Here is a 12,193-nt window from a genome sequence, read left to right on the forward strand (position 1 = left end):
AAATTAAATCATTATTATGTTTGGTTAATTACAATATCTAGGCCAACAATTGACATGAATTGTTGAAACTGTTTTGCTGTTGGTCTTATTTTATGATCACGAATCATGACATCTTCTCCCCTCTACCCTCACCCCATTGTTTCATATATATATAAATATATATATATATATATAATATATATATATATATATACACATGCATACATATATATTATATATATATATATATATATATATATATATATATATATTATATATATAATATATATATATATATATATATATATATATATAGTTTCTCCCTGACGTGTGCGCGCGCGCGTGTGTGTGTGTGTGTATATATGCTCTAAACACACCACTGCTGCTTGATTCTCCACTTCAGCCCTGCTTTTATTGCCATCTTATCTTTACTGCTATTATTAAGGCCTCTAGAGAAAGGCTATAAAGTGGATTAGTAGGACAGTTAATATCAGCTAAATCTTTCATCCATTTGAAAACAGTGGATAAATAAACACATTTGATTTCATTTATCCTTCAATTTATCCAAGTGGTGATACTAAATTACAGTCAATACAAAAACCTAGCTGATGATGATGTTGAAGGTGGTGGTGGTAGCAGTGGTAGTGGTGATGGTGGCTGCGGTGGTGGTGATGTTACTACAACTACAGTGTGACCCAGTTATAGTGTGCCTACTGAATTAATGACTATTTGGTCATATGAATGTGTTGAGTTACTGGGCCCTTTCTTTCCCCCCTGTTTGCTCTTTCCAAATGTTCTTGGACCTCTGATTTAGTAGGAAGCTGCATTTTTTGGAATGACATTTTATAAAACTGTATGTTTGCCTTATAATAAAGCTGCACTGTACTACTGTACTGAATCAGCTAGTAAAAAAGTAAGACAAAATGATTCTAAGAAAGAAGTCTAATAAATTGTATCATTGTCCAGTTCAGTTCTTATTCAGAGATACAGCCCTCCCACATCTTACTCATACATTTCATATTGGTATGATTTCTATACCCAGGTACCCTTCCTAACACCTGCCATTTTATAGATTGCAAGGTGTGTTGACGAAAGACCGAGACCTCTGGAGATATGCTGTGACTGCTAAGACCCGACAAATAATATGAGCCCATGGCTGTTTCCTGCACCAACTTCACATAGAAGCCACAGCCCATCCAAAGTACCTTGGACCGCAGGACAGCCTGCTGTGCTTACCTTGGATCGTAGGGTGACCTGCTGTGCTTGAGGAGACCTATTGAATCAAGTACATCAACATCAACATCAAAATAAAGATCAAATGGAAATTGTAGTTGTGATACCTGTGCTGGTGGCACATAAAAAGCACCATTCGAACGTGGCTGATGCCAGCGCTGCCTCGACTGGGTTCTGTGCTAGTGGCACGTAAAAAGCACCAACCGATCATGGCCGTTACCAGCCTCCCCTGGCACCTGTGCCAGTGGCATGTAAAAAGCACCCACTACACTCACAGAGTGGTTGGCGTTAGGAAGGGCATCCAGCTGTAGAAACACTGCCAGATCAGACTGGAGCCTGGTGCAGCCTCCTGGTTTCCCAGACCCCAGTCAAACTGTCCAACCCATGCTAGCATGGAAAACGGATGTTAAACGATGATGATGATGACTTCATTTCCCTACTACCAAATCTTGTACAAACCGATATATCTCAGTTCTTCCTTCTCAGATTGTCAACCTTTTGGAATTTACTTCCCCATCATGTTTTCCCTGCACAATGACTCAGAGACATTCATACTGAACATCAACCATATTGTTTGGTATTGCCTGTGATGGTCATCAGTACTTCTCCTTGCTTCTGGGTGAAATTATTAAGAACAAAATTTATGAAAAACATTAGTAAAGGAAAAGAAAATATTACTGGTTTAATATTGACTGGAAATGGGCAGACTTAATAAATCTATTGTAATATAAAAGGAAACTTTCTAAACACTTATTTACATAGGAAAGATGAAACTTGTGTTACATTGAAGGCAACCTATCTAGGCAACTCCAAAATATAATTGAAACAGAGTTGAGGGGGCTCTTTGTCCTGTGACAATGTGCCTTTAGTATTAAACAAAATATGCTTGTGTGTGGCAATATTTTTGATAAAATCACTTGAGAGTTAATAAAATAAAAAAAAAGAACTGTTTCAATTTTGAAATTCTTCAGATAAGTGTAGTAGCTACAAGAATTTAGTTCCTTCCTTCTATAGTATAAGTTTAAACCATACTGGGGCCAAATTTACTTTTAATTTATAAAATATCTACCAACAATATACTGTGTGAATTCAATTAGCCTCACTCTCTTTGTGGCTTTGTGCATTGTCAAAAGAAATCTATTCTTAAAGTAATTAAATTCAAGTACTCAGAATAGTTGAATCTATTTTGTTTAAAATATAACAAAATAGACAAAAGAAAGATGTGGTACTGTAGCAAAGATTGTTCTTATATCTCTGTTGCTATATAATATAAAGTCTGTATGTTGTACAATGGGTGTATGTTATATAAAGGCCTAAATTAAGTGTGATCTACTATTCTGAGTAATTTTGTAGATGTCATTGGAATAAGGTGTAAAGTCATGCTAATACAGGACTAAGTATCCTCTCAAGCCTGTATCTATTATATTTTAGAATGACTGCTTCCTAGATAGGTTGCCTTCAAGATAACAGAAAGAGTTTTGTCTCTGCAATGTGTTTGGGAAGTTTCATTAGAATGAATTTATTGAGTGTGCTCTACAAGTAAGATCTTGTAATTTGACCCATTTAGGAAAACATAAAACTTGGAATATGACAGCTGTCTGACTGCATTTAAACATGGGAAAAGAACATAAATATGACAATTATCATCATTTCCCAGTTGGAGCACCTACACAATGGTAAATGAGTCCTGCCACTCCTACTAATACATGTGAATAATATGACTGTATTCAATGAAGCAAAGTTGCACGTTGTAGTGACTACACCAAACTGTACAAGCAATGCAAACAAAAAGAGTACAAATAATTTAAATGAAACAAAATGTTATTATAAAATATATAACAATTGCCTCTCGCAACAATGCCCTAATGTTCACTTGCCTATTGTGTATTCTATGTAAAGCACGTTCACATACTTTGAATTGTTGAATTTCATTCCTAAAAATAGAGATTTTTTATAGGGTATACAAAGCTACAAATTTTGGTGCAAACATATATTTTAAAAATTTGTTTTGTGGTCACATGATTTCATCCTACCATGTGACATGTTGAGCAAGTGTCTTCTACCACAGTATTTTTGAAGAAAAAGGGATGATGAAACTAAGTGGGGACCTACTGGATGGACTTTTTCTGCCTCTTGTTCCCCTACTAGTCTAAAAGGACCCATGGCAGTCATAAATTTGCCTTTCATCCTCTGTTGAAGCCATTGAAAATTAAAAATTTGTGTAGCAGGAATAAAGTCAATTTAATCACCACAATGTATCACTGGTATGTATCAACACTTGAAAGAGGAAATACTTTTCCTAAGTCAAATAGATATAATGTATTAATATACACTATAAAAAATAAAACAGACCTCACTTTAATTGCTGAAGTAGTGATGAGAGAATCACAAAGAAAATATACAATATCAGACACAAATGGGTATGAGAAATTTTGTATATTTATAAAAATAAATCACTGAGTTTAATTACACAGAGATGCCATCATCATCATCATCATCATCATCATTGTTTAACACCCGCTTTCCATGCTAGCATGGGTTGGACGATTTTGACTGAGGGCTGGCAAACTAGACGGCCGCACCAGGCTCCAATCTTGATCTGGCAGAGTTTCTACAGCTGAATGCCCTTCCTAACACCAACCACTCTGAGAGTGTAGTGGGTGCTTTTTACGTGCCACCAGCACGGGGCCAGTCAGGCGGTACTGGCAATGACCTCGGTCAAATCTTTTTACACATGCCACCAGCACAGGTGCCAGTAAGGAGATGTTGGTAACGATCACGCTCGAATGGTGCCCTTTTATGTGCCACCGGCACGGAGCCAGTTGGCTGCTCTGGCAATGACCACGCTCGGATGGTGCTCTTGGCACCCTACTAGCACGGGCACAAGTGCCAGTAATATACACTATAAAAAATAAAACAGACCTCACTTTAATTGTTGAAGTAGTGATGAGAGAATCACAAAGAAAATATACAATATCAGACACGAATGGGTATGATAAATTTTGTATATTTATAAAAATAAGTCACTGAGTTTAATTACTAAGAGATGCCATCTACATGAAAAACAACAGTTAAGTTAGTGTAATATATTTAATGCTATGGACATTGAAAATCTAATTAGAAATATTTATGCAGTGAGCAAAGGTAACATTAGCATAATGTGCTATGCTGAAAAGGTCTAATAAGACCAAAACATGTCAAGAATTGTCTTTCATACTTAGTAAAGGTATGAAAATATTGGTTTCAATTCATGGGTTAAGGCCATCAGTTTTGGGGGAGGATGCAAGTTGATTACATCAACTCAAGTGCTCAGCTTTCTTTTCCAAAACATATAAGTACTTCTAAGTACCATAAATGTCTGTGTATATTATACCACCATGCATAATGTGCCTCTCAATTATGGAGGCCGCATTTGTCTTAAAAACCAATAATACTACTTATAAAACATAGTGTCATACAGCTGAAATAAAAGTAGATAACCAGCTATAATCCAACAATTTTTAATATATTATTTGAGATAAAATATATTGACATATTTAAAAGAATTATCTAAAATCATATTACAGCTCTATTACATTAATGTTTTTTCTTAATGAAAGTGAGTAAGGAAATACCATATATTAAACAACGCCTTAATTTTGATTTTGGTTGAAAAGCATGTTATCTTTTTAGGCATGTTTCTGTCATTGGACTGCAGCCATAATTGGACATTAAATTGAAGGGTTTAATCAAAAATATATGTGCCAATACTTATTCTTTAGTCTGGTACTAATTCTATCAGTTGAACTACTAAGTTACAGGGACATAAATAAATCAACGTCAGTTGTGAATCAGTGACATCCAGTTTCCAACTATATATTCATTCACAAGGCAATGGTCAGCCCAGGGATATAATAGAAGATACCTGCCCAAGGTATTGAACAGTGTAACTGAACTATGCTTGATTAAAATATTTGATTTTTATGCAGGTAATGTCCCGACATATTTCTCCATGTCACTAACTTATTTCTAATGTTCAGTATCATTATTTTAATCCTTCCGTCTTCAGTACAGACAGAAGGATGAGGCAAGGCTAGAGTGGATAAAGTGAAATTTGGTAATGCAGGAGATTTTGCAAAGCGAGATTTTCTTCCATATCATTTAGTTTGAGGAAGGGTCAATGCCTATAATATTTATAGGCTCTCCTGGACTGCCATTGTTCTTGTATAGACCCAGGTCAGTCCTGGCTGAGCAAAGATATTTCAGTCATGACCACACTTTTTTCATTGTTGATGTATCTAAGACATTTGAGGGTTGAGTAGGACTGTAGAATATAATTAGTAGTATGTTGAGTCACTGCATAGAGGTTCCCTCCCACAATGATGGGATTCATCCATCTCATGTTCAATCTGACCTTTGCAGCTTTGAAAATTCCAAAAATTTGTATTCTTAATGAGGAAGAATTGGGGGAAATTTTAGGTAGGGGGTTTGAGGAAGTAAGACACTGTAGACTTGATGAAGGGACAGGAAGATTTGCTTGGATAGGAATGACAAAAGGTTTGTTAGTGTGATGATAGTCACTCTGCTTGTTGTAGTAGTACAAATGATGGCAGGACATTACATTTCATGGCTACTGGATATAGCATGTTGGTGAGAAGAGGCAAGTTTCATACACACAAGGTAGTTCTTAGAATTGAAGTTTCTATATCAGTAGTTGTATTTGTTTTTTAAGGTCAGGTTATCCCTGATTGAGTAGACCTATGATCAAAGATATTTTATCAGTGACCAACCACTCTGTTTAGAGTTATCTAGGACAACATTATCCAGTGTGATGAAAATCTGGCTATTATTTCTGCCAGGTTAAGCGACTGTGTAAGTTTTCCCTTTTTGGCCCGACTTTTGGTAAGTGTTAGTATTAAGAGAAAGAAAGCTTATAAAGGAAGCAGTACAAAGTAAAGATTATAAGGTTAAGAAAGCAATAATAATGTAATGCCGGTGGTGGAGAAAAAACAATCAAGTAGATGGCTTTTTCTGCAGTCTCAAATACTGATGAACAGAGTATGTCATTCATTACACTATACTGTAAGAAATAGAAGCGAAATCATCCCGCCTTTACCAATAAGTTTCTATGTAGTTGCGCGAATAGCAACCAAAGTATATGCTTCCGTCTCAAAAATGAAGGATATATTACATAATGTAGTCTTAAATATATTATGCCTAAGTTTTGGTCATAGGTGTGAATAGATCCGGTGTGCTAAACAACAAATATTAATATCAAGGGAAACAAAGACTAAAAAATCCTTCGTTAGGCATATTCTAGGGTTTTAGTAGTAGACGTTTCCCAGTGTATTTCTGATTTAAAATAAATTCCCGCTTAATTAATTAATGCATAATTAATCTCGCCAGACTGATGAATAATAAATGGAAATGAAACGAGAACAATTGTAATGATACACAATGAGTCAGGCAGTCGTCATAATCTCCTGCTTATTAATATAATGAACCAAACCTTTAGTAAGAGAAAATCTTTTTAAAAAATAGAAATGAAAATAATTCCCTCTGAGAAATAAAACACATAAATGAATATTTCTAAAAATATATATACGTTATATATTTTATGTATGCAACAAGAAAGAAAATATAATTTGCTAATAATTTAATTTATTGGTTTGAAATAGTTTCCGCGGGAATAACAAGAGTATAGGTAACAGGTGAATGCCTTTTAACACGAGACTGGCCGATCCGAATGTGTGGCTCCTGGTGCTTTGTCTAACTCTGCAAGAAACTGATGGAGTTATTATTTGCGAAATCTTATAACAACCACCACACTCCAGATATTATTTCATTCATTCACACATAGATATTTATATGTATGCATCTCTGTTGTAGTTGTAATGACATATCATAATTGACATGTCATTTGTGGAGAGATTCGGCTAATGTTATGTTGAAGATATGGTTATCAGCCTGCCAGCTGTCCGTGTCTATGCATAAGCAATAGGACAAACAAGCACATTTAATTATAAGCGACCTCCAGTTGTCAAGAAAGGAAGGAAAAAATAACAAACAAACAAGGAAGGTGGTTTATTGGTGGAGTTGGCGCTGTTTTTCCTTATGTTTTCAATTACTGATAAACTTAATGAAGATCAGAATGAATGATAATCAGAATGATACTCCCTCTACTTTACCGAAAGTTCAAACGTTACCTTCTTTCAATACAACAAGTCTCCCTAATACCGACAGCAGTGCTAGTCACCATCATCTTTACCACCACCGGCCGCTTGTTTCACAGACAGCCATCACCAACACTACTGGTCCAACAACATCTTTGTCGTCCACGTGTAAAACCATGGATGTTAATCGCCACAGTAAGAAACCAGAACGTCACTCTCCTAGGTGAGAGATATTCCATTTATTTCTATCATCTTCACATCTCGTTATATATCTATTCATTTCCGCATCTTTATTTTGAACTATTTAAAATCATTATTTATTAGAAGCCTCTTTTTTTTTTCTTCGCAACATAAATGTAATATAGACGTAAGTTGTGTGATATGTTAATTAAATTTAGAGGAAGATGAGAAAATAAGATTGTATGAGGTTCATGCTTCATCAACGATGTAAATGAAATGAAATAGCCACACCTGAGAATCGAAATCGTTACTGAAGGGAGGCTTAATTGGTCACATGACTTGCTAGAAATAGTAGCCATATCTCAATTCACACCCTTCCTTTTAAAACTTAGACGGGCTGATCACGGCTGTGATGCCTTTGATTACAGGGCTGGCCTCGAACTAAACAAAATATATATCAAATGGTTAATGTATTGTTTTTAATTTCCTGGCCACGTAATATGTATAAAACCTGCATTGACTGAATACTGATTTTATTGTAACGTGACACATTTTGCATAATCGATTATATTTATAGTATCACTGAAGAAATTCGAACAATACTGTTTTCGACAATTTCTTTAATTGAAAGATTTTTAAAAAACCCATGTTTTTTTGTTTCCCTTTCATATTTTCATTTTCTGAAACGATTAGTGAAGTAAGAAGAATGTTTCTATCTGGATATTGAATCCAGGTTGTGGATTTCGTTCGCCGAGAACATTCTTTCAAAGCCTTTCGTCGAAGTATTGGATTACCTTATCATTGGCGTTTCTTCGTTGACTGAAGACATTTCCGAAGGTCCTCTAATCCCCGGATTATTCGAAAGTGAAAGTGATTTACGTGCAGAAAGAATCACTAGTCCAACCCCCTTAGTGTTTTGTCTTCAGGGACTCTGTAGCCATGGCGCAACTATGTTTAAACGATAGGATGCTTGTCCAATTGCATAGAGATACCGGTATCACAATCTGTTGGGGTCTACTTTGACGCTTTCTTGCAGTGTGTGAGGGAAGGGCGGTGACTTTAACATCGATGGGACTTGAATCCTGAGGTAGGATCTGAACTAATAGCGCAAAGAGTTGGAACGGGTACTGCAAGTTACGGTTTCTGTTTAAGCTATCTCGTCCAACATTCTCTTAAATCCGCCAATCCACCACTCCGCGTTATAACGTTATTTAGTGTCCCCGAAATAATGAAAGTTAAAAAAAAAAAAAAAGAAAAGCGACCCGGCAAGATATGAACTCAGAATGTTGAGAATCAAAAAGCGTTCTATCTCTGTTTAACTACGATGTCAATTCGCCGGCTAACCTTACCTATTATTTGTTGTTGTCTAGTCATTGGCGAGCTCTAGTGCTCAAAAGCTTTCCGGACGTGACTGTCGTATTATTTTGTATATTAGACTTCGTTGGGTAACTTGAAGGGTATTTGGACTGTTTGCTCGTGCAACTCGAGATATCACACAGTAGCTTTTCCATGTTGTTAAAATAAGCTATAATCAAGCAGACCTGTGGGTAGAGAGACCCCAGCCGTAACCACTCAGTCTGTTCGCAGGTAGCTAGGACTACATAATGTGTCTCTCTTTAACCAGACAACAGGGTATAATTCGAGAGAGATTTAACTGCTATTTTAACGTGTCTGCAATCACATAGAAACTTCATTTTATAGCAGCGTGAGATGTAATGGAACGACTCCGCATATTAACGGTACTTTTTTTTATTATTTTTTATCAATCCTGAAGGATGAAAGATAAAGTTTATTTTGCCAGGTTTTGAACACTATACTACTGGCTCTATCAATACCGATTTTTTACTTCATTTTTCGTGGCAAAGAAAATTGGAAACTGTGAAGTTCTCAATACTATCAGACTACGGTGACGTAAGTGAAGGGGTTTGTCAGTTTGGAATCTAAACACGAAAGCGGGTTCTGGCACGATATAAATGTACAACCTGTTTCAACCTGGTTGGATTTCAAATCACATGCTCTCCTTTAAAATTTCTCTCTAAGAAACAAAGAAAATACATTTATAACGCTAGATTATTAACATGTGTAAACTAATAGATTTTTTTTTCTGTTTAAGGCCTATGTATGTGTGTGTGTGTATATTTAAATATACATACACATTGACAAATGCATATGCACACACCTAATTAGCGTGTTATTGCATAAACACACACGTGCAGAGTGAGACGTATTTATTTACTTGCTGCCAATATATTATGTATACATACATACATACATACATACATACATAAATATATATATATATATATTATATATATATATATATATATATATATATATATATATATATGACCTCATGGAGGCAAAGTAGCTGAGTTCCTTTCGAGTGTTGGGCCTCTATGGAAACAACGACCGAGACCTTTGGCATTATGTTATGCAGTCATGGCAGATACCGGTGGCACATAAAAAAGCACCCATTACACTCTCGGAGTGGTTGGCGTTAGGATGGCCATCAAGCCGCAGAAATCATGCCAAATCAGACTGGAGTCTGGTGCAGTCTTCCAGTTTGCCAGCCCTAGTCAAACCGTTCAACCTTTTCCTGCATGGACAACGGATGTAAAATAATGATTATATATAAATATATATATATAATACAAATAAGAAAATGGAGAAACAAATTTAGTTTGTTATATATATAATGTGTGTATGTATATATTACACACACGCACACACTCACTGACAAGTAAATGTATATGTGTGTATTGTTTAAATGCCTATTCTTCTGTACACACCTTAAGCTTAAATCAATTTTGTTTTATCGATTTATATCTGTAAACTGTTCTTGGGCTTTTGTTTCTGGCTGATCGTTTTTTTTTTTTTTTTTTTTATTCTCTATAAACGTCGATTGTATTGAGGTGAATAAGCAACAAGTTAGTCATTCAGTGTTTGATTACAGGATATTATATACACGAACACACCTATTTACATAATGATTCCTTACAGAAGATTAACTCTTCAAATTATGGAGCTTGTAGTCAAATCGTTGACTCCTTGCATCCCCCACCCCTACACTATTTCACACTAATTGGCTGGTTCTATAAATTTTATCTATCTAGGAAGGGTAGATTAGTTCTCTTTTACTTCTTTCAGTCATTTGACTGTGGCCATGCTGGAGCACCGCCTTAAGTCGAGAAAATCGACCCCAGGACTTATTTTTTATAAGCGTAGTACTTATTCTATCGGTCTATTTTGCCGAACCGCTAAGGAACGTAAACACACCAGCATCGGTTGTCAAGCGATGTTGGTGGGACAAAACAGATACACAAACGTATACACACACATACATATATATGACGGGCTTCTTTCAGTTTCCGTCTACCAAATCCACTCACAAGGCTTTGGTGGGGCCGCGGCTATAGTAGAAGACACTTGCTCATGGTGCCACGCTGTGGGACGGAACGCGGAACCATGTGGTTCGTAAGGCACTCCTACACTTGAAATCAGAATATAATAAGGCATCGTTAAAATTTTGTACAGTAGCAGTGGTCTCAGCAGCAGTTTTTTTTAATTCTTATACTCCACCGCCTACTTGGTACCTCAACATGGCCACAGCTCCTGAGCTGTAACTACTAAAGACAGCTAAAAAAATGTATATATATGTATCTGTATATAAGCATATATATGTATATATTTATATGTATAGGTATATATGTGCGTACATGTATATATATATCTAGAGAATGGCTGCATGACTATTTGTTGTTCTCTAGTCATTGGCGAGCTCTAATGCTCAAAGGCTTTCCAGGCGTAACTGTCCTATTATTTTGTATATTAGAGACTTCATTGGGTAACTTGAAGGGTGTTTGGACTGCTTGTTCTTGCAGCTCGAGATATCACATAGTATGCCCATGGGCATGTGGCGTAGTGGTTACGAGCACAGGTTACTAACGATTCCAGGCAGTGACCTGAATAATAATAATAATAACATCGAAAAATACCTTAGGAATGAGAACCCAAGTTCGAAATTTCCCCCAAGACACCTGATGAAGGCTGGAGGGTGTATCAGCCGAAACGTTGTGTTAACAACAAACAAGATGAGGACAAATATCCATCAAATGTAAATAATGTACATATTTCCTCATCTCTCAAATATAGAACGACAACATGACAAATAGAATGAGTATAATAGAGGGTGGTTGCAGAAAATGAACAAAGTTGAGAGGAAGAGGAGATGAACCATAATGAGAGAGGCTGAACTAGAGAAGTAATGATGAGAAGTGCTAAAGGTGCAATATGATGAGAGAAAGACAGAGAGACAAAGATGCACACACACACACACTGATGGGGAGGGATTGTCCACTCAACACTGGCCTATCTATTTTCATCATTGGTTCTTATCCATGACATGAACTATCACTTTATGGAATCCATTATTGCATCTGATGAGACATGCATTCATTTGTGAAATGTATGTCTTTCACAAAACTCTTCCATCAGTGTGAAACTATGTAACTTCTAGCTTGATTTTTTTTTTTTTTTTTTTCATTCAAATTAGTGATCTTTACAAAATATGTCCAATGAAAATCTTACCCTAGATAAGAGATTCTGGTGCTCAACAACAACCTATAATAACTGTGTCCATAAAACATCAG

General features: G+C 36.0%; 1 protein-coding gene across 3 annotated transcripts in view; it reads left to right on the forward strand.

Annotated features, from left to right (window-relative positions):
- Window positions 1–6,920: 6,920 nt before the first annotated feature.
- The window catches only part of LOC115209212 (NAD kinase), a 101,358-nt gene continuing 96,085 nt past the window's right edge, over window positions 6,921–12,193 (forward strand). For 2 of the 3 annotated variants that reach the window (XR_004998220.1, XM_029777470.2), the window contains exon 1: window positions 6,921–7,587. Coding sequence is in view for 1 of the 3 variants with exons in the window: in XM_029777470.2 (XP_029633330.1) it covers window positions 7,331–7,587 (257 nt within the window). In the remaining 2 variants the exon portion in view is untranslated. Of the gene's footprint in view, window positions 7,588–9,131; window positions 9,284–12,193 lie in introns of those variants that run through there. The other variant, XM_036501039.1, reaches the window with a different exon arrangement.

This window comes from Octopus sinensis, linkage group LG3, assembly GCF_006345805.1.
Source record: "Octopus sinensis linkage group LG3, ASM634580v1, whole genome shotgun sequence".
NCBI classification, from domain to species: domain Eukaryota; kingdom Metazoa; phylum Mollusca; class Cephalopoda; order Octopoda; family Octopodidae; genus Octopus; species Octopus sinensis.